At 36.4% G+C, this 22,103-nt stretch overlaps 4 protein-coding genes across 4 annotated transcripts; all 4 read left to right on the forward strand.

Annotated features, from left to right (window-relative positions):
• Positions 1 to 2,020: 2,020 nt before the first annotated feature.
• Positions 2,021 to 2,449, forward strand: LOC145570210 (uncharacterized). The gene has a single exon (XM_081629241.1). The coding sequence runs from the start codon at positions 2,021 to 2,023 to the stop codon at positions 2,447 to 2,449; it is 429 nt and encodes a 142-aa protein (XP_081485367.1).
• A 2,104-nt stretch (positions 2,450 to 4,553) lies between these two features.
• On the forward strand, positions 4,554 to 11,996 carry LOC145597133 (uncharacterized). Its single transcript, XM_081653299.1, has 4 exons — positions 4,554 to 5,072; positions 6,664 to 6,822; positions 8,707 to 8,788; positions 11,625 to 11,996. Exons 1-4 carry the CDS (start codon positions 4,701 to 4,703, stop codon positions 11,774 to 11,776), a joined length of 765 nt encoding a protein of 254 aa, XP_081509425.1. The 5' UTR covers positions 4,554 to 4,700; the 3' UTR covers positions 11,777 to 11,996.
• A 1,310-nt stretch (positions 11,997 to 13,306) lies between these two features.
• On the forward strand, positions 13,307 to 13,929 carry LOC145570219 (peptidyl-prolyl cis-trans isomerase FKBP62-like). Its single transcript, XM_081629251.1, has 2 exons — positions 13,307 to 13,391; positions 13,511 to 13,929. The coding sequence occupies exons 1-2, from the start codon at positions 13,307 to 13,309 to the stop codon at positions 13,927 to 13,929; spliced, it is 504 nt and encodes a 167-aa protein (XP_081485377.1).
• Positions 13,930 to 18,791: 4,862 nt separating this feature from the next.
• On the forward strand, positions 18,792 to 22,103 carry LOC145597141 (uncharacterized). Its single transcript, XM_081653306.1, has 2 exons — positions 18,792 to 18,946; positions 19,908 to 22,103. Exons 1-2 carry the CDS (start codon positions 18,923 to 18,925, stop codon positions 21,948 to 21,950), a joined length of 2,067 nt encoding a protein of 688 aa, XP_081509432.1. The 5' UTR covers positions 18,792 to 18,922; the 3' UTR covers positions 21,951 to 22,103.

Raw genomic sequence — 22,103 nt, forward strand, 5'->3', positions numbered from 1 at the left:
GGTTAATCAAAGTGCTTTTACCATGGGACGTTTGATTACTGATAATATCCTTGTGGCCTTTGAATTATTTCATTATATGAAAAATTCAAATCATGTTGAGGGGAGTATGGCAATGAAATTAGACATGTCCAAAGCTTATGATCGCATCGAGTGGGATTTTTTAGAAGTGGTCCTGGAGAAATTTGGTTTTGATTAGAGTTGGAGAAGAAGTGTGATGGAGTGTGTAAGGTCTGTGACTTTTTCGGTTTTGGTGAATGGTAAGCCGACAGAAGAGTTTGCTCCTAGTAGGGGGATCCGTCAAGGGAACCCTATTTCGCCGTATTTGTTCATTCTTTGTGCTGAAATTTTTTCACATTTATTGAGAAGAGCAGAGGAGTGCGACACTTTGAGGGGTGTGAGGATTGCTCCTATGGCCCCCTCTATTAATCACTTGTTATTTGCTGACGATTGTATTATTTTTACTAGAGCTCTAGAGGAGGATGTGAATGCTATTCAGGAGGTTTTAACCCTTTATGAAAATTCGTCGGGTCAGAAAGTTAATTTTGACAAGACGACTGTGTCTTTTAGTAAGGGGGTTTATGAAGTGTGCCAGATTGATTTGAAGCTTGGTGTAAAGCTTGTGAATATACATGATCGGTACTTGGGACTTCCTACGGTGATGGGAAGATCAAAGAAAGTGATTACAAGAGGGGTAAAAGAGAAGGTGTGGAAGAAGTTGCAGGGTTGGAAGGGGATGGTTCTATCTAAGGCGGGTAGGGAGGTTATGATAAAGGCGGTGGCCCAATCTCACACTACTTATGCGATGAGTGTGTTTAAGTTTCCATCCTCTTTTTGTGATGAAATACGATCTATGGTTGCTCAGTTTTGGTGGGGTCAAAAGCAAGGCGAGAGAAAAATTCATTGGGTGGCATGGAAAAAATTATGTAAACCGAAGGAGGAAGGAGGAATAGGATTTAGAGATTTCAAGTTGTTCAATTGGGCTCTTCTAGGCAAGCAAGCGTGGAGGTTAATTATGAAGCCGGGTAGTCTAATTGAACAGGTGCTAAAGGGGAAGTATTATCCATCATCGTCTTTTATGGAAGCGGAGTTGGGTAATTGTCCAAGTTATACTTGGAGGGGAATATGGGAAGCTCGTTGGGTGGTTAGGAGAGGGCTTCGGTGGAGAGTTGGTAATGGGGAAAAAATTCGTGTTTGGAAGGACCCCTGGATTCCTAACACGCTGACTCTTCGAATTTTGTCACCTCGAGGCACAAGTAATCCGAATCTTGTGGTGAATGATCTTATTTATCCTGTCAAGAAATGTTGGGATGCTACAACAATCTCTGCTCATTTTCTCCCCTTAGAGCAAGGAAGAATAATGAGCATTCCTATTAGTAATCGTATGCCAGAGGACTCTCTTTGCTGGGATTTAGAGAAGGATGGTATGTATTCTGTACGGTCTGCGTATAGGACCCTTTTCAATGATGAGTGGAAGAAGGAAGAAGAGACAACTTCAAATCCTAAGTGGATTTGGAAGAAAATTTGGCACCTTAATGTTCTTCCGAGAGTGAAAATATTTATGTGGATAGCGTGCCAAAATGCACTCCCCACAAGGAAAGGCATTAGCTCTCGCATACCTGACTATGATGCTACCTGCTATGTGTGTCACCAGGAGATCGAGGATGTGCTTAATACTTTGAAGGACTGTACTCTTGCGTGTGATGTATGGGAAAAAATTAATTTCAGCTATGTTACTTCCCGTAATTTTAGAACAGTGGTGGACTGGTGGGAGTATCTACTCAAAGAGGTTGATGTGGTTGATTTTGAGAATATTATGTCCATTTATTGGGCAATTTGGGGAGCTCGAAACTCTTTTGTCATTGAGGGTGATCAACCGATTCCTGCTAATGTTGTAGCATATGCTATGAAATTTGTGGGGAAGTGCGAGAGGTTAGGAATGATGGTGCAAAGAGTGATGCGAGAGCTGGGCAGCAGTTTGCAACTACATGGTCTAAGCCAGAGGAGGGGTGGATAAAAATCAATGTTGATGCGGGTCTGGGGGCAGTTGCATGCGAGGGATTGCAGGGGTGATGTTGTTTGGTGTGCAGTTCAGCAGTGTAGAGAGCAATGGGATGTGAAAATAGCCGAGGATAAAGCAATTTGGCATGGTCTTAATGTTGCGAAGGAAAGGAGCTGCAGAAGGGTTGTGGTCGAGAGTGATAGCCTACTTGTCGTTCAAGCTCTGCGTGGGATATCTGAAGGAAGAAGTGAATTCCATTTAATCATTGATGATATTATGCTTTTATGTTCTAGCTTTGATGATGTTGTTTGGTCTTTTATTAAGCGTAGTGGTAATCAAGTAGCGCACTACTTAGCTCATTTCCAGCCATGGGATTTGGGTCAAAGGGTGTGGGTGAATGATGTACCGAATGATGTTTCTGAAATTGCTTTTGCTGATGCATTAATATAAGCACTCCTTTCAGGGGATTTTCTCAAAAAAAAAAAATTACTATTTTGTTTTTAAAAAAAAATAAATAAAAAGTAATAATATTTACTATATGTAATTCCAGTTCAATAAAAAAAAACAATTTCATGTTAAAAAAACTAAAAATCAACTTATAGAGATGAGACAAAAATTTGAATTTTATTTAGAGTACATTTAGTTTATTATTAAGTCTTTATTCTCTTCATTTTTAATAAATAGTGTTCAAAAAATTAATTTAAGTTTAGCTAAAATAAGTTTATTTTGAAAAAAATAAGTTACTTTTAGTTAAAAAAAAAACAAAAAAACAAAAAAAATGAATATCATCAAAAACATGTATAATATGAAATATAAAATATAATTTCAATTTATAAAAAAATAAGGTGAAGCGAATATAACTTTATTGTGTAATTTATGGTGTTTTCACCCAATTCACCCTTTGTACTAATTCATATTTAGGGCTCAACTTTAGGTGGTTATGTTCCAAACCCCTTTCAATTACTATTGCGGAGGATTGAACATGCGATCTAGTGAAACTTCAATCACTACTGCACCAATAGCCAACTAGTACTCTAATGCGAAATAGTACAAATTCTTCTATGGACCCTAGGCCATCTAAACTAGCTAGACCCTTATTAAAACACAACCTTATATAAATGAAACACAACTTCATTCTCTTCTTCTTCTTCCCACCATCTTTACAAAATTTTGTTTCCTTTTTTACATAAACACTCTCTCTCTCTCTCCCTCTCCCTCTCTCATCTAATCTTTTTTTATTTCTTTATTGAATTTCTTTCATTTTTTTTTTCCAAAGTATTATTTTCTATCTCCTCTGTTCTTTGATTTTTTTTTTCATTAAATTTCTAATGTGATGGAACAATTTGAAATTCCCAAAGATATCAATCCAAGTTTGTTGTTATGAACTCATTATGATCAATATTAATTTATTTTTTGATTTTGAGATAAATTTGTGGATGAAATAATTATTTTAATATCAATTGAATTTGTGAAAACTAATTAGATTGATTTCAATTCGTAATCGATTACCTAATTATTTTATTGTTCTCATTAGTTTTTATGTACTCCCTCCGTCCCCGATTGATAGTCACTTTTGCCATTTTTTGTGATTCAAAATGTTAGTCACATTTGCTTTTTTCAAGTACCATTAATATTATTTTTTTTTTTTACAAAAATTCTCTAACATTTGCAAAAATATTTGTGCAAATTTAACTTTTCCATGTAAATTTTACTTTCCCATGTACTTTAATTACTTTCTCTCTCTACTTTTTTGCATATCCAATGTAAATTTATTTTTTCAATGTATTTTCTTCAATTCTCCTTAATTCCCGTGATTTTTTTTCAAAAGTGACTATCAATCGGGGACGGAGGGAGTATTTTTTTTTTTTTTTTTGAGATGAATTTGTAGATGAAATCATTGTTCTAATATCAATTGAATCTGTTGAAGTTAATTCGATCGATCAATTTGTATCTATTATGATCGATTACCTGATACTTTTGAACATTTAGTTAACAAAATCTGAACAATTGCAAATTTTGAACATTTTTTTTAAAAAAAATATGAACATCAAATTTTTTTGAATATTTAGTGAAAATATCTTAACAATCGCAATGTATCACGCCTATACTTTTGAACATTCAGTAAAAAGATCTCAACATTTGCAAATTTTGAACATTTAGAAAAAAAAATCTGAATATCGCAAATTTTGAACATTTAGTAAAAATGTCTGAACAATCGCAATGACCACGCGTTCACGCCTATACTTTTGAACATTTAGTAAAAAATCTGGACAATTGCAAAATTTGAACATTAAGTAAAAAAATTTGAATCTCGCAAATTTTGAACATTTAGTAAATATATATGAACAATGTATGTCTATACTTTTAAACATTTCGTAAAAAAATCTGAACAATTGTAAATTTCGAACATTTTGTAAAAAAAATCCGAACATTGCACCATTTCCATACTTTTGAACATTTAATAATACAATCTGAACAATCGCTTGATAGCAGGATGCACAATAGGCTTATTGGCGAAATAGAGCGAGTACATTCAAGATTCACTAGAGTCATGTCGAAAGTGACCCAAACTCAAACTAAACCCACAGATCCGAATAGGCAGCCGCCACAACCTGTTCTCGAAAATAAACGTTGCTGAAGAAACTCAAGTTTCCATTTCATATCTTTGCTTTCCTCACTCTTCTAATTCCCACAATTAAACATGGATTCAACTCAAAACCATGAAATTCAACCCAAAATTCAATCTGAAACTCTGAAAATTGAACAACAAGAAGAAGAAGATGACGATTCACCAACTCTTAGTCCCTTCGCTTTGGATGCACTCAAAGAGTTTTTAGCTTCACAATCGATTTCTAAAACTATTGAAGAAAAACCAGAAGAAAACAATGGTGAAATTCAATTACCATTGTTGTCGGAAGATTGGCGGTTGAGTCAGTTTTGGTACTCCCCTCAAACCGCCATTACTGTTGCTTCTGAAGTTTTCACTCTCTTCTCTCAATTGAGTAGTGAGGACCCTGAAATTCTTCCTTCTGTTGCTTGCATTTCTTGCCCCACTTTGTTTATTTATCTTAAGGTACTCAATTTGTATACCCCATTATTTTTTTTTTCTAATTATTATTGCTGTTTGATTTCTGGGTTTTTTTCTTTTTTGTTTGGAATGTCTTGATTATGAATTATGATGCATTTTGTGTAATTTTGCTGTTTTTTTTTTTTTTTTTTTTTTGAATTGTTTGTGTTTTGTGCTGAAAATAGTACAATATGAGATTGGAATTATATACTCTTACAGCCCGTTTGGTAGGTGATAATAAATAGTGGTAATGCCCGCGTAATGCTATTTCACCCCCAAATGATAAGGGTTTGATGAATTGAGTGCGAATGGATTAATTAGGGGTATGAAGAATTATGGAAGTATTATCTAAACAAGTTTGAATTGCTACAATGAGCTGCCCTTGAGGCTTATGCTGAGGTTGGGATTTCGTGTTTTGAATTCAGAAATGTGAATCAAAGCAAAATGTTGGTTCATACAATTTACAAGTGGTTCAGATGCCCTAGGTTGACATAAAACCGAGAGGTAGGTAGTTAACATGCTAATGTAACAGGAGATGATAGTTTGGTAATTAGGGATTGTTGGTGATGAATTTGTTTTTTGGTCAGGAAAGGTTTAAAGATGAATCTAGCTATCCTAGGTTTCAGAAGGTTTCTAGAGGTCCTGATTCAATATTTGTTATTTCTTTTCACTATTTATTTGTTTGATTTTAAAGCTTGATTTCAACTGTACCCTGTACCAGAATTCTTCTGCTAGTGTTGCTTTCTTGCCTTGTTATTTGCTAATCATGGTTTTCTTTTGCTCAAATCAGACATTTGTTACTTTCCATGTCGTTCTTTAGTCTTTTCACTCATGTCCATCAGTCCATATTCAGTGGTTGAAAGCTTCTCTCCATGGAAGTTTTCATTTTTGTATAAAATTAGAGAAATTGATGCGGCAAAGTGTGACATAGGATTTTCTCATAACAACCAGAAAGGTATTGTATCTTATATGTTGTAAACTACTGTAACTAGGACTCTATTAAAAGGGCTTAGTATACCGAAGTTTCTGAGTGCTTTATCTCCCTCGTTGACTGGGAGCAAGAGCAATAGAGGTTTAATGCAACTCTTTCTATGGATTTTGAATGCAGATTTATGAATTACGATGTCTTCCACTTCCTGCCTCCTGAATTTGAAGCCATAGAAACAAAGACTATTTGCTGTTTCAGGTTTTATATTAGTTGGTTGTCAACTTGTCATGTTAATAGTTTCCTTTCTGTGCTTCATGTTTACTTGAATTACAAGCAATAAGAAAATAGACTTAGTGAAAGTTTTTTTTTTTTTTTTTTCAAACATGATTTTGCTCTGTTTTTTTTTTTTTTGGCTGCTGGCCTTTATAGTGTGCATTATTAATTCCCTCTTGAGTGTCTCACATATTGAATAGTTGTTTTTGAGATGTATCCAAGGAACTTAAATCCTTCACTAATACATTGTTTGAGGGTTTTTATTTATTTATTACATGTCCTTGTTTGTTGTATGGTGATGCTATACTGCTATGATGATTTATTGCTGCGTGTTCCACTTATTTTTGCCTCTTCATCTAGTTGTTATTTCTCAATGTATTACTGTTTAAATTTCAGAGATTGTATCCAACTATGTCTGTGCAACTTCTGGAATATGACCCACGTTTTGAGCAATATGGAAATGATTTTACATTCTACGATTACAACCTACCAGAAGATTTGCCACAAACAATGAAGCACACTTACCAGATTATAGTTGCGGATCCTCCTTATTTGGTAAGGATTATGTTGCTAAAACTTCGACTAAATTATACTTCCTTTGTCCCTTTGATATGGCAACCTGAAGGGGAATTGCACTTTCCTAAGCACAACTCAACCTTAAATGTTTTTTTTATTATAAAATTATAGAAAGTTGATGTTGCGAAAGCATACATCGAAATATATATAACAAGACCCACGTGACTATATCTTTCATTCTTTCCTTACGAATGAATTATGTAATTAAAGAGTTATATTTGAATAGTGTTAAAAGTGTAAATGTTACTATATTTAAAAACAAAGTGAAGTATGTTTTTTTCTCTCACATTGCATTTTTCTTCAATCAGATAATTTAACTCAATTCCAGTGTGGGTTTAAGATACATTGCTGGCACTAGTCTAGGGTATGAAAGCTGTTATGCAATTTGGAATTTTTTTTTATTCTGCTAATATATGGACAACCACCAGTCCACCACTACCTATTATTTATCCTCTCCAGCATTCTCATCTGTTAATAGCTTATACTCCTAAGATATGAGGCTATATTATCCTCACCATATTGAAACTTATTTTAGGTCTAATAAGTTTAAATGAGATAAGTGCTGATAAGATAAAAATAAGGTAAGTTAAGATGAGGGTTGATAAGTGCAAACAAACAAACTGACTAAATAAAAAATAAATAAAATAAAAAATTGTATGGTTTAGTAAGTTCCTATAAGGTCCAATAATAAGATAAAGTAATATATATATATATATATATAAGATAATATAAGGGATTTTAAGTTCTATTAAGTTAAGTTCAGGGCTAATAAAATAAGTGTAATTTAGGAAAAGAGAACACTGTATCAATAATCAAACGTCACAGATTTTGGGTTGCCATTATTTAATAGAAAGTAGGAAAAATTAGAAAAAATAATCCCAATTTTCATCAATTTTGGTACAATAATCCCAACTTTGGATTATTCTGGGTAATCCGAACTTTAGGGGGTCTTTCATTTTCTTCAGTCCCAAACCGGTCAACGAGAGTCAACAACCTTTAATAAGAGGTCACCATGACACGTGTCAGCTTGTCATTGGTCCAAAAAAATAAATTAAAAAAAATAAAATAAATTAAAAATCAAAAATAAAAAAAAAATCCCCCCCCCCAAACCACCAGTTCCCCCACCTAAACCACCCCTCCACCAGCCCCTCCCCCACCCTTTCCTCCAGCCCCCACCCCGAAAATGCCCCCACCCAACCGGAAAACTCCCCCACCCCCTGACCACCACACCCCACCCGCCGAAACACCTCCCCCTCCCTCCCCCACCCGCCGAAACACCTCCCCCTCCCTTCCCCCACCCCGTAAAACTCGCCCCCCTCCCTTCCCCCACCCCGTAAAAACTCCCCCTCGGGGAAGGGAGGGTTTCATGGGTGGGGGAAGGGAGGGGGAGGTGTTTCGGCGGGTGGGGAGTGGTGGTCGGGGGATGGGGGAGTTTTTCGGCTGGGGGTGGGGGTGTTTTCGGGGTGGGGGCTGGGGAGGGGGTGGTTTGGGTGGCGGTTAAGGAGGAAGGGTTGGGTTTTATGTTTTTTTTTTTCATTTTAATTTTCGAAGTTTTTTTAATTTTGGACACATCATGTGCTGACACGTGGCTTTTAAAAAACATAAAAAAAAAAAAAAAAATTAACCTTCTCAACAGGTAACCGGTCATTAAGAAATGAAGACCCCCCAAAGTTCGGATTATTCCAGAATAATCCAAAGTTGGGATTATTGTACCAAAATTGATTAAAGTTGGGATTATTTTTTCTAATTTTTCCTAGAAAGTAAAGTAGGGCAAATTTTCGTGTCAAGGTGGAAAAAAGTTGCATATGCTTAGTGCATTCACATTCTGCTTACATCTGCTTATTTTCTCTTTCTTCGAGGAAGAGTGAGGAATGCTTGAAGAAAGTTGCTCAAACAATACCATTTCTTGCTAAACCTGAGAAAAATTTCTTGCTTCTGCTCACTGGTAAGCTTCTCCATGACATGTTATTATGTGACCACAATTTTGATATTAGTAATCGATTTTACTTGTCTGTTCTGTTATTTTGGTTGTTTGGTTTCTGTTGCATAGCCTTATTCTGAAAGTATTGAATCTCCTTCACAAATAATTCTGTTGGGCATCAACAACTAATCTTATACTTCCTCCGTTCTATTAATATTGCAACAAGGATGAAATTACGCATTCCAAAACACATTTTATATGCTAAATATCTATAATTGTGTAAGAGTAAAAATTATAAAAGTTGATAATGTGAAAGTATTTTATGTGACGAATCCAACAAGATCCCACATGACTATATTTTGGTTAACGTATAAATCATATTATATGGTCAAACAAGAGTGATGAATGGTGCAAAAATCCATTGTAACAATATTAATAGAACGGAGGAAGTAGCTTTTATTTGAAGATTTTCTGTTTGTACTAAATTATTTGTTTTCTTAGACCTCACCACTATATACTTTCAATTGTTGAACTGAAGATATCATGAATGTGCTTCGATGCTAAAACAAGAAAAGTATCATATAATTTTTCCATAATAAACATAGCAAGTTAGAATTCTGCGTGCTGATTTATTTTCTTGTTTGATTGTATCAATATTCAATAGGTTGTCATATCTTTAGTTACTATGATATACTCAGGGCTTATAATTACCCTAGCTGGCCTAAATAAGCTGGACTTACCTTGACTTGGGATAGCTTGGCTAGTTAGCTCACCAAACAACTTAGCTTAGAGATTAAAGGCTATTAACTATGTCCATACTTATCGAGCTTGGAAATTTCAGGTTTGGCTTGGATCATAACCTTACTCAAGCTCGAGTAAAGCTTCAACCAAACATGTGCTCTTGCAATTTTAAATGTTACTATTAATCTTATGCGAGTAGAGATAAAGATAGGCCCCCCAACCATTGCCCAAAGTGGCAACTTAGACCCTTTAGTTTCAAAGGTGGCACTTTGGTCCCTCATTCTGGATGGAAACTTCTATAGCTAACAAAAGTGCTAATAGTTATTAACTTGTACACCCATATTCGTTTGTTGATATAATTTTTTTTAAATAATTATCAAAACATTAATAAGAAAAAGTTATTTAATAATAAAAAACAAAAATATTCAATAACAAAAGATTACAAGATATTGATATGCTATTAGTTATATCTTTATTGTTGTGTGAAGTTGTAACTCGTGATTTATCTAATTTATACACCTTGGTTTTAATGCCTAGTTGAGAAATTTTTAATGGTAGCCTTTTGCTTTTGACTTTTATCATTGGTAGCCAAACTTGAATTATCATTGGTAGGCTTGTAGTTTTTATCTTGACATAATATAGCATTAATGAATGAGATTGGTTAAATATTCCTTTAAATCAAACTACAACTAACTAGAGTTAAATCATTTACCCTCTTTCCAATCGCTCACCTCCCTCTCACAGTCTCACCCCAAATCTCGGCTTTTCCACCATTAATAATCTTGACTTTCCCTTTCCACCATTAAACCCCCACCTCTCTCCTGCACTGAACTCACTACTGTCACACCCATCATACCCCCACCCTCTTTTCTTCCTCCACCTACAGCCCACCAAAACGATCACCAACCATCACCACTCCCCAAGGCCAAATTTTCTCTTCTCTAAACCCAACTTCGATCCTCAAAATCTTACCATCACCTATTATAAACAATTTTGATGTGCTTATGAATAAATTTCACATCAACATCCAAAATCTCCACTTCTTTTGACCCTTTAACTACCCAAATACATACCCGCTTCATCTAATTTTGCATCATCTTCTACCTCCCACTATAGCCACCACTCTCTCCTCGACCTATGTTACTCCATCCCTTTAATGCTATCTTTGGGTTAACCTTCAGTCCTTCATTTTAAGTCTAACTGCAACTAACTAGAATTAAATCATTTACCCTCTATTTAATCCCTCATTTCCCTCTCACCCCAAATCTCAGCTTCTCCACCATTAATAACCTTGACTTTCCCTTTCCACCATTAAACCCCACCTCTCTCTCCAATACCGTCACACCCCCCCACCAAATTGTCACGCCCCATCATATCCCCACCCTCTTTTCTTCCTCCGCCCATAGCCCACCAAAACAACTACCAACCATCACTATTCACCACTCCCAAGCTCAAATTCTCTCTCCTCAAAACCCAACTCCGATCCTAAAAATCCCACCATCACCTATTATAAACAATTTTGATGTGCTTATGAACAAATTCCAGTATTTCACATCAACATCCAAAATCTCCACTTTTGTTTTTACCCTTTAACCACCCAAATACAAGCCCACTTCCTCCAATTTTGTGTCATCCTCTACCTCCCACTATAGCCAATAGCCACCACTCTCTAATGCTATCTTTGGTCAACCTTCATTTTAAGATTCAAACCTTAATGGGATATGAAATTAATATTAATAGGGAATTAGCCTTAAATAGCTTCTACAACTCCCCAAAATTGTAAAACCTTAATGTGACAAATTGTAAAAGTTTAAGGTTATCAATGACAATCTGGAAAATGATTGGCTACCAATGATACTAGTCAAAAGTAGAGGGTTGATGGCTACCAATGTGAATCTCTTTGTCTAATTTAAGTGCTTTTTTTTAGGCATCTAATTCTTGAGTCTAATTTAAGTGCTTGTAAATTTTTAAGCCAAATTTTGATGTGTTCAGCTTGCTTGTGAAGCTCTTGAACCGCGTTTGACTGAGTTGAGCCTTATGTGGCTTGGCAGCACATGCATGTGGCTCCCCTTTTTTTTATTCAATTATAAACACAATTGAGTATTCATATTGGGTGCAGGAGAGGTTCAGAGAGATAGGGCGGCCAAGTTCTTGGGACTGCATCCCTGTTGTTTCCGTCCAGAGCACTCCAGCAAACTTGGGAATGAGTTCAGAGTTTACACCAATTACAACCCTGGTGAAAGGTTAGGAGGCTGGGATTTGGAAGAGTAAAATATGTGATAGGTTCATAACTCAAACTTATAGCCAATGCATTGTACTGCAGTTTAGAAGAAATTTTGTAGCACTATTAATTGATGTTATGCATTAAATTGTCCACCCCCTCCCCAAAGAAAAGGTAGCAATGCAGCTAAGGGATTTTGTTTTACGGTTTGAATTTCAGTAACTGTGAATTCAAACTAAATTCTGCAGGAAATTGTTTGGGAATTGTAAAGTAAGTTTGCTGATGCCACCGGCTTGATCTTGTGGTACGTTTTTATTTCCCAAGGCTGTTTTTTCCTGTGATTTGTAGCAATTGTTTTTCTAAGAAGCTGGAAAAATCTATGTAGTAGATAAAATGCAACAGACGGATCTCTGATGATCAGCACATAACATGGATTTGTGAGTCCAAATCTATTACAAATGGGCACCAATGATCCAACCACAACATCTAATCTTGTTATAGCTACCAACTTGCAATATTGTTAACCACTTCTATCCTCAAAACAGAGTCACGCCCACCCTGTGTTTTCCCCTGCCGCCGGTGACCTGAGCATCGCTGCTCTTATAAGGTCGCCGGCGAGCAGTCTTTGAAGGGTTGAGCTTGATTAGACCTTGTTTCTCCCCTACCACCAATCCATACGCTTTGATATTTTGGAGTATAGGTAGGTTAGGGTTTCAATTGGGGGTTTCTTCTTCGGTACCTTTGGCGACTTGTATCAAGGTTCACAGGCAATTCGGCGTTCCCTTTGAGCCACCAGTTATCTCTTTGTCCCGTCGGTAGGGATGACAATGGGGCGGGTCGGATGCGGATGATGGTACCTCCATACCCATACCCGCCTAGAAATCTTATACTCATCCCCGCCCCACCACCCGTGGTGGGTACAATATCAACATCCATACCCGCCCAACTGGGTACAAGATAGGATCCATCCCCGCCCCATCACCCACTTGGATATTCATACCCACCTTATACCCGCCCCAAACCCTTTGCCATGATGCTCTATTGTATCACATTAATGACGATTATATCAAATTAGATTAAGAAATTTAGGACTTTCACTATTCAAGCTTATTGGGTCTTAGGGGGTATCAAGTTTCATAAATTCTCAACTCTTCTAAATATAATATGGTGCGGGTATAAGGTGGGTACGGGGCGGGGCGGATATGGGGCGGGTCTACTCTAAAATCCATACCCGCCCCATTACCCATGGCGGGTACACATTTTATACCCATCCCCGTCCCATCACCCATGGCGGGTACACATTTTATACCCATCCCCGCCCCGCCAAACCTCCCTCCATCCCCGCCCCACTTGGGCGGAGATGGGGCGGGTCTCCCATTTAACCCGACCCACTGCCATCCCTACCCGTCGGTGAAGGCGAAGTGGAGTTCGGGTTTCCTTCCGACCTGCTCATCTTCTTGGTATGGTATGTCTTTTTGTGTATTTAAGGGAAAGCCTTGTTGTTTAGTTTAGCTTTGTCTTTGGTGTTTTGATATGTTTGTTTAAGTTTTAATGGTGAGCTTTGAGGAACTAAGGGGGGGATGGTGTGTAATTCACATGTTGAAGAGAATGACGTCTCTTCTCATGGGTTGGAGTTTTTAGTTGGGTTGTTGGAGAATCTTTTTGGTATTCTCAATTTTGTTAAGGGTTTAAAAGATGAGGGAAACAATTTCTAAGAGCAACCCAAATAGGGTCTGCTATTGCTAAATACTCTCTTGCTCTAAAAATATTGTACTTTGCTTCAGTTTGTAGTGATGAGGATAAATTGTTGTTATCGAGTATAGTTGTGTCCTTTAATCTAAACTTGGGTGCTTGCTTCATCAAGGTGAAAGACTATGATAGAGTGGGTCAATTATGTTCAACGGTTTTGTGTTTTGATCCTATTAATGTGAAAGCTTACTTTAGAAGAGCGATTGCGGCGTTAGAGCTTAATAAACCTTCCTTAGCTTTCATGGATCTTGCACAAGCCCTTAAATTAGATCCTAAAAACACTGAGTTCCAACAAAAACTAAAGGAGGTGATATCCTTATTGGGTTGGACGCCAGATTTCGTCGATGAGGCACTTACAGTAACAAGGGAGAATGATAGCTTTAGAGATTTTGTTCATCCAGGGAAAGAAGATAATAGTAAGAAGTTAGGAAAAAAAAAGGGAAAAGAAAGGTAAGAGATGGTCGTGGTGATGGTAATGTTCGAAGGTGTTCAGGTGTGACAAACAACATCAACTTGGAATAGTATGTTGATGGCAATTCTTTGGATTTGGAGGGTAAAGTCAACCCTACCAACCAAGATCTTAGGCCCAACATTATAGATAACAATTGTGTCCCGAAGGGAACTTCAGAAACAACAAAACTCAAATATGACAGGGTCAAGTTTTCGGTTTCCAACCCGGGAGCGATATGATTCCTATTTGCATCTTACTCCAACAATGTATGGAGCGATTTCCAAAGGGCGAACAGTACAATACTATTGTTCTTCCCAGAATAATTTCATTACTATTCGAGTAGCCAATCCGTTGAGAAAAATGGATTGTAAAGAAACTCAAGAAGGTTCTACACCAATGGAGCTTAGTCACCCCATGTGGAAGGGCACGACAGGTGTGAAACGACTCCAGATTTGATGCCTGTAGATCCAGCCATAGATATGGCAAGTGAAGAGTCATCTTGTGAAGCTACATCGACACTCCTACCAATTCCGCTAGTTTCTTCCCCTTTGCAGACTTTCGTTCACCCAACAGCGTCCTCCGCTGAAGAATTGTTGGGTTTTGTCTCGTCTTCCCGTCCCAGGTTTAGAAGGAATTACGTCACTATGCAAAGTAGGTCTCCCGTGCTTTTTACTAACTCTTTTTTTTTTGCAGGTTAAGCGACTCTAAAAGAATAGCTTCTGGTCCCATCGAGTTTACTTGTTTTCCTAATCATAAGTTGTATGGTCCGATCCCCAATGTTTTATCGTGTAATCTTGCTTTCTTTAATTAGTTTTGGTTGTAATCTTGCTTTTCATTGTTATAGCTCATTCGTTGTCTCTACACTCTAGGTTGAACTTAAGAGGGAAGTGAGATAATTTGACGATTTGTGTTTGCATTTAAATTATGCTTGTGTATAGCTAAACAAAGGTTTGGCTAATGAAAAAGCTAAGACATAGAAAATGACTAAAATGGTTTAGAAATAGCCAAATAGGTAATGGGATTGAACAAAAGGATTATACAAATAATTTATAGGTTCATTACGCAACCAAGACCAAATTACTTTGTAATAAAAAGTGAGTATTAAATCTATACTATATATTAAAAGGCATTTATAATCAAAGATACACGCTATGTGTCACCCATCTTCATTTTCCACCAAGAAGATGCCACGTCACATAAGTCAAGAATTGAACTCAGATCCATTGGAATATGAATAAGAAGTCATACAATCCTTTTTCTTTTTTCTTTTTTCTTTCTTTTTTTTTTTTTTTTTTTTGGACGGGAAAGTCATACCATCTTTGCTGTCTAATACTTTTGGATTTTTGGTTATTCATTCTTCTTAAATATAGTTAATGTAGGCCACGGTTTTTTTTTTTTTTTTTCTTTTTTGTACAAATTATTTTCTTCAACTTAATTTATAATAAAAGTATTTAGAATTATTATAATACATGAAAACTATAATACAAAGTAAAGAATATTTAACATATTGTTCCGGGGCATCACCCAGGCTTAACACTAGTTGTTGATAAAATTAGGAGAGTTTTTTAAAAAGTGAGTATTAAATCTATACTTCTATACTTATATATTAAAAAGCGTTCCTAAAAATGTCTATGTACCATGTATATCCATTCTCGCACTATCATCATGCCACATCATCATTTCACACGCCACATTATCATGAAGAAGTGCAAATGAAGGGTTGTGAGCCACATAACTTTGCTTAATAACTATTCCCGCTGTCCCATAATATAGTTCTTGTTTGTGTTTTGTCGCGAAATTTAAGAAATCGGAGGAGAAAGTAGATGAAATACATTAATAAAAGTGAAAAATACAATTATAGACAAAAGTTAGAGAGAAAGTGGAAAAAAATACAAGGCATGTGCAAAATTCATGGGTAATGTAGGAAGTAAAATGAATAAAGAAAAAAAATGAGGGTATAATGATCTCTACATACTATAGAAAAATAGAAACAAGAACAACATTTTAGGTATTCAAAATAGGAAAACAAGAACTATATTATGAAACGAATGGAGTATTAAAAAATAATAAAGGTACAAGAAAGAGATAGATAAGAAGTGTGTAAAAAAAGGGTGGTGTGAGCCACATTCTTCTCTATCAAATATAAGTTCACGAACAAAAGGAAGAAAAAATTACGGGAAGCACTATCAGTAAAACTTCATTAAATATTTTTAAGCATCACTGTTTTGTGCCATTGAAACTCCAGTGGTGTTATTTGACAGCCCAATAAGACATCTCTAAATTTGCAAAACGCGGCTCACCATTAACTGTTTGGAGTGCCTCGAAGTTTCTTTACTTTGAAAAGTATGAGAGTTTGATTTTTAAGTTTGCGAGTTGTTGACAAATGAGTCTTGTCGCTAATGTTGGTGGAAGTGACGGTTGTGGGTGTAAGATGTGACGGTATTTTATTTTGGGACCTAACAAAGTAAACGAAGAATTAGGGATCGTATAATACTCCATATTTTTTTTATGATTTTGCTAGGAAGTTAATGCCTTTTTTTCTAGATTTGTTATCTATTTATTTCGTTTTACTTAATTGACGTGTTTTGACCATAAATAAATACTATTCATGTAAATTATTTTGGCATCTTTAATGACATGTAATTAGGCATTTTTTAATTAACAATTGAAGATATAAATGATTCCGATCATTGATTTACTAATGTGTTTGAGAAAGCGTATCTATGAAAATGAAATCGAGAAAAATACTTGATATCCTTTACCACTCTTACCGTACCATGGGTGACTACTACCCAAAAATAGAGGTGGTAATTCTAGTGTCTAGGTCAAATTCGATAAAATCTAGTCGAGTTCTTTTCAAACTTAAGTCATGTTAAAATATTATGTCCATTCTTGTCAAAAAGAAACAAAAGTTATTATATCCATACATGTCAAAATTTGATTGAAATTTTAGGAAATTTTAGATTTTAACACTTGAGAAAAACCCGAAAATGGTTTTTAACACCTCCATAAAAATAAAAATAAAAATAAAAAAAACACCACACAAATTTCCAAAAATTGGGTTTTACCACCACAAACGGTTTCCGTCAAAAAATTCCGTTAAGTGTGATCCACAATGACATGTGTCACTATTTTATTTGTTTACAAATTTTTTTAAAAAAACCTAAAACTACCCCAACCACCCCGCCCCACCATCGCCTTCCCCCAACACACCCCCCCCCCCCCGCCGGTGTCCGGCATCCCAGAGAATCGCCCGACGCCGGCACTCCACCCCCCTTTCCCCCACATACGCACCCTACCCCTTCCCTTTCGTTTCCCGACCCCCACCCCGAAACCACCCCCCTAAACGCCCCTTCCCCTGGAAACACCCCTCCTCCCTTTCCCCTCCCTCGAAAACACACTTCTCCCTTTTCCCCTTCCCTTAATCGACCCCCCTAACCCTAAACTACCACCCCGAAACCACCCTAATGGGTTTTAGGGTTTCGCTTGGGGTGGTGGTTTAAGGTTAAGAATCGATTACGGGAGGGGGAAAGGAGAGGGAGGGCGTTTCTGGGGGAGAAGGAAGGCGAGGAGGGGCATTTCTGGGGGAGGGGGTGTTTAGGAGGGTGGTTTTAGGGGTGGGGGTCGGGAAACAAAAGTGAGGAAAGAGAAGGGTGAGGTGCGTAGGTGGCGGAAAGGCGGAAAGGGGGGTGGGGGTACGTTGGCGTCGGGCGGTTCACTAGGATGCTGGACGCCGGCATGGGGTGGATTGGGGGAAGGCGGTGGTGGCGCGGTGGTGGGGCTGGGGTAGTTTTAGCTTTTTTAAATTTTTTTTTACTTTTTTTGCCCAATCATAAAGCGCCACGTGTCTTTATGGCCCCACTTAACAGATTCCTAAACGGAATCAGTTAAATGTTTGTAATACCTAATTTTTGGAAATTTGTGTGGTGTTAAAATAATTTTTTTATGGGGTTGTTAAAAACCATTTTTGGGTTTTTGTGTAGTGTTAAAATCTAAAATTTCCGAAATTTTATTCAAATTAATTCTAAATTGCGTCATTTGGGTGAATCTTTAACACCTCTACGACACAAGGCTAGAGATAGCAATGGATCGGATTTGGATCGAGTGGAGCTTCACCCGCATCCATCCATTATCCTAATTGCTCCATCCACATCCATCCGTCATCCGCTTCACCCATCATCCATATTCGTCCGTCCATCATCCGCGGATGAAACGGGTGGAGCGGATGACAAATGGATGAGTACTAAAATGAAAAAAAAAAAACTCAGATAAACTTTCATTTTCGGTTATTTATATAATAATTTTTTGAATTTATTAATAAAAAAGAAACAATAACAACATATTGTTTGAAAAATTAATTTGCAACAAAAAAAAGACAAGTAATTTTCTTGCACATTCTATATTTTATTAGTAAAATTCTTTGATTAAAAATTTAATATATGTTAAACGGATAGGTGGATGGTTAGTGGGTGAAAAAAATATCATCCACATCCGATCCGATCCATCATCCGCTTCATCCGTCACCCGCTTCTCATCCATTTAATTCGGGTTTCGTCCATTTATTTTAAGCAGGTGGAGCGGGTTAGCACCCTTAGCGGATATCCACTTAATATTGCCATCTCTACGCAAGGCTGGGTGATGGGAAGATGACTTACCCTCGAAGTTTGAGGTTTCAAACTTTCAACCGCGTCATTTTTTTCCTACGCAATACACTCGGCAAAACTCAAAAATTTCAACATTCTACAACACGTCATATTCCAGTGACCCAGTATGTACGCAATTTAGGTGACAGCATCGTCTTTGACGTGCCACGAAAGTGTCTATCCCTAAAACGACCAATCCCATGAAGCTGTGAGATTGTAACAGGTGCAACCCCTGTATCACTGCTACACACCCAAAATATATAAATAAACCATTCTTACAATACTATATTTAGAAATCTTTCTATCTTCTCTCTTAAATTTTCATCGTTAATCACAAGTCAAAAACGAAACCAATGAACACGCTAGAAGCTCAAAAGGTTTGATTACTTTTTTTATTTGTTCTTTTGATATTAATTAATTGATAAATCCTGTTTTTCATGATTCATTTTATGCTGATTATTTTGTTGTATGATTATTTTAATTGTTCAATTGTTTATTACATGAGTTTGATTTGATTATAGTTGCTAGATTTCATTTCTGGGGAATTCAGCCGGAATTCTGTTATCAGGCTATATGTTGTTGATTTATTTATCAGGATTATTTTTTTTTTTTTTTTTTTTTTTTTTTTTTGGGCTGAGAATTTTAGCTTTAAGATCATATTGGATCATTCAATGGCAGATTTTTCTGATTTTTATCTGATTTATGCTGGATTCTTATATTATTGTTCTATTCACGATTAATTTTTTATTTTCATTAGCGAATTATAGATCCTTGGACAATTTTTTTAAAAATTGATCGGTATTGTTTGATCATAATTATGTAGAATTGACTGAAAAAAACAATCTGATGCTGTATTATTGCTTCTAAATTAATGAAAATTTGAAGCAGCTGCAGTATCTGGGATGACCAATTTAAGGCATCTTAGCTTTTGCTTATTAATTTGTGAAAATCTCGTAAATATTGGATTTGTTTGTGTTAAAATTACATCAACTATTTCATGAATTTGATTGAGTAAAATGAAGTATCTAATTGTCATACCAAAGTCGTAGTGTTGAGCACCGGACTCGGATATTTGACTTGAAATGAAGAGTCGGAATAACATAGAAATGGAAGTGTTATGGTAGCGGGTACATTGACGTATATGGCATTGGATTGGATATGAAAGTTTTGATGAGTTAATACCTTTTTAATGAAAATTATATCATTTTCCTTGCAAAATAAGAGAAATAATATACAAAATATCATTTTGTGCTCTGAGTTTGATTAGCATTTAAATTTCACAAGTTGCTTGCTTAATTGAGATAATTGAGATTGATGTTGTGGTAAATATTCCTGCAGGAAACTAACATGGGCGATGCATCTGAATTTGTTATTGTCGAAAAAGAAGAACTGCCGTGCCATAAAGATATCAATGTTGTAGAGAAAGAGAAAGAGAAGTTAAAAGAGTATGATGTGCCTATACATGGTGAAGTAGAAGAAACAGAGAAAGAGAAGTTGAAAGAGTATGATGTCCATGTTGAAGCAGAAGAAACGGAGAAAGTGGAAAAGAGTGATAAACGCGAACAAGAAGATGAAGAAATAAAGAATACAGTACAGGAGAAGAGTGTTGGTGATACACGTGAGTGGGAACGAGAAGAGGAAGTGAAGAGTGCTGAGAAGGATAATAAGAAAGGTAACGAAAGGAAAATTAAGGAGCAACAAGAGCACCCGATGACTGAAGATCAAAAAGAAGAATCAGTTCAGCAGCAGGTGATTGATAATGATAACAATAAGAAAAGGAAAAAGAAGGAAGATGAGGTTAAGGATGGTTCTAAGGATGGAAAACAGAAGGAGAAAGCAAAGGAAAAGAAAAATAAGTCGGAGAAGAAAGTTGAAAAGAAGGAAAAGGCAGCCGATAATGAAGGTGACACAGCTGAAGAATCAGATGAAGAGTCGGATAAGAAAAAAGACAAGAAAGGAGACAAGAAGAAGGAGAAGAAAGACAAGAGTGTAGAGGTAGAGTCTGAAGATGGAAAAGTGAACAAAAAAGACGACAAGGACAAGAAGAAAAAAAAGAAGGATGAAGAAAAGGATGGGAAGAACAAGAATGAGCAGGATGGAAAAGTAAAGGAAAAATCAGAAGAGAAGAAGGAGAAAGAATTGAAGAAGAAACAAAAGGATGAGAAGTCTGAAGTTGAAGGTGAAAAAAAGGAGAAGAAGGATGTAGCTGTAGGGTCTGAGAAGAATGAACCTAAGAAAGTCAAGAAAGAGAAAGCAGAGGAATCAGAGGAAGAACTAGCAAAGGATAAAGACAAGAAAGGAGACAAGAAGAATAAAAAGGTTGATAAAAAGCATGTAGATGAAGATGAGGTGAAGGTAGAGTCTGGACATGAAAAAGAGAAAGAAAAGGACAAGAAGAATGGGAAGAAGAATAAGGATGATGATAAAGGTAAGAAAGAGAAGAAAATAAAAGAAGGTCGCGAGGAAGGATCTACGGAGGAAGAAGGGAAGGACAAAAAGAAGGAAAAGAAAGATAAGAAGTACAAAAGCAAAGACAGTGAAGGGGAAAATAAGGATGAGGTAGACTCAGAGGAGGATGAAGTGAAAAAAGATAAGAAAGGCAAGATAAAGAAGAAATCTGAGTCTGAGAAAACTAGAGAGTGTGCAGAAGTAGGAGAGGAGCAGGACAAAAAGGAAGAAAAGAAGGAGAAGAAGAAAGACAAGACAAAGCATAAGTCTGGGGATGATTCAGAGAGAGAATCTGAAGCGGAAGGGAAAAAAGAAAAATCAGAAGGAAAAGTGAAAAAGAAGAAAGATAAGAAACTGAAGGATGAATCTCATGTAGAAGATGACTCATCAGAAGAAACTGAGAAAAAGAAGCAAAAAAAGAAAGATAAGAAAAAACCGAAGGATGATGATAAGAAGTGCAAGGATGAAATTGCTTCAAGGGAGATAATTAGTGATAAAGATTCAGAAGATATTGATGAGGAGCAGCAGAAGAAAATTAAAAAGAAAGAGAAGGTAAAGAGTAAAAAAGATGAGGGAGATGATAAGGTCAAGGATCTTGTGAAGCTAAAGAAAAAGCTAGGAAAGGTTGAGGGAAAGATAGAAGCGCTTCTTATTGAAAAGGCCAACCTCGTGAGTCAAATTAAAGAGGAGGAGGATAAGAATCGTGCATTGCTCGACACAGTCAAAGAAATACAGGGTGTTACTTCCACAGTTCAAACAGGGAAAATGAAGGAGGTGGCAACAAATAGCAATGATCATACAAACAAACATGAAGATGCAGTTGTACTTGTAGCTAAGGATGTAAGGATTGAGAAGGTAGAGAATGAGCACTTTGTCATTCCTGAGAAGTGTAAAGATGTACCCATTCAAGAAGTTAAAACTCAAGCACCATAGGATTTTATTCGGATTGCTTGGAAAGAAGATGAAGATGGTTGGTGAGACACTTGTATTCTATGTCGTTTTTGTTTTATGTATACTGTGAGTTTACTTTGTGTGAAAACAATTTCTAAGAATGTATGAAATGAATAAAGTAAATTTTGGATCAGA

Source organism: Chenopodium album, chromosome 2 (genome assembly GCF_948465745.1).
Source record: "Chenopodium album chromosome 2, dcCheAlbu1.1, whole genome shotgun sequence".
NCBI lineage: Eukaryota > Viridiplantae > Streptophyta > Magnoliopsida > Caryophyllales > Amaranthaceae > Chenopodium > Chenopodium album.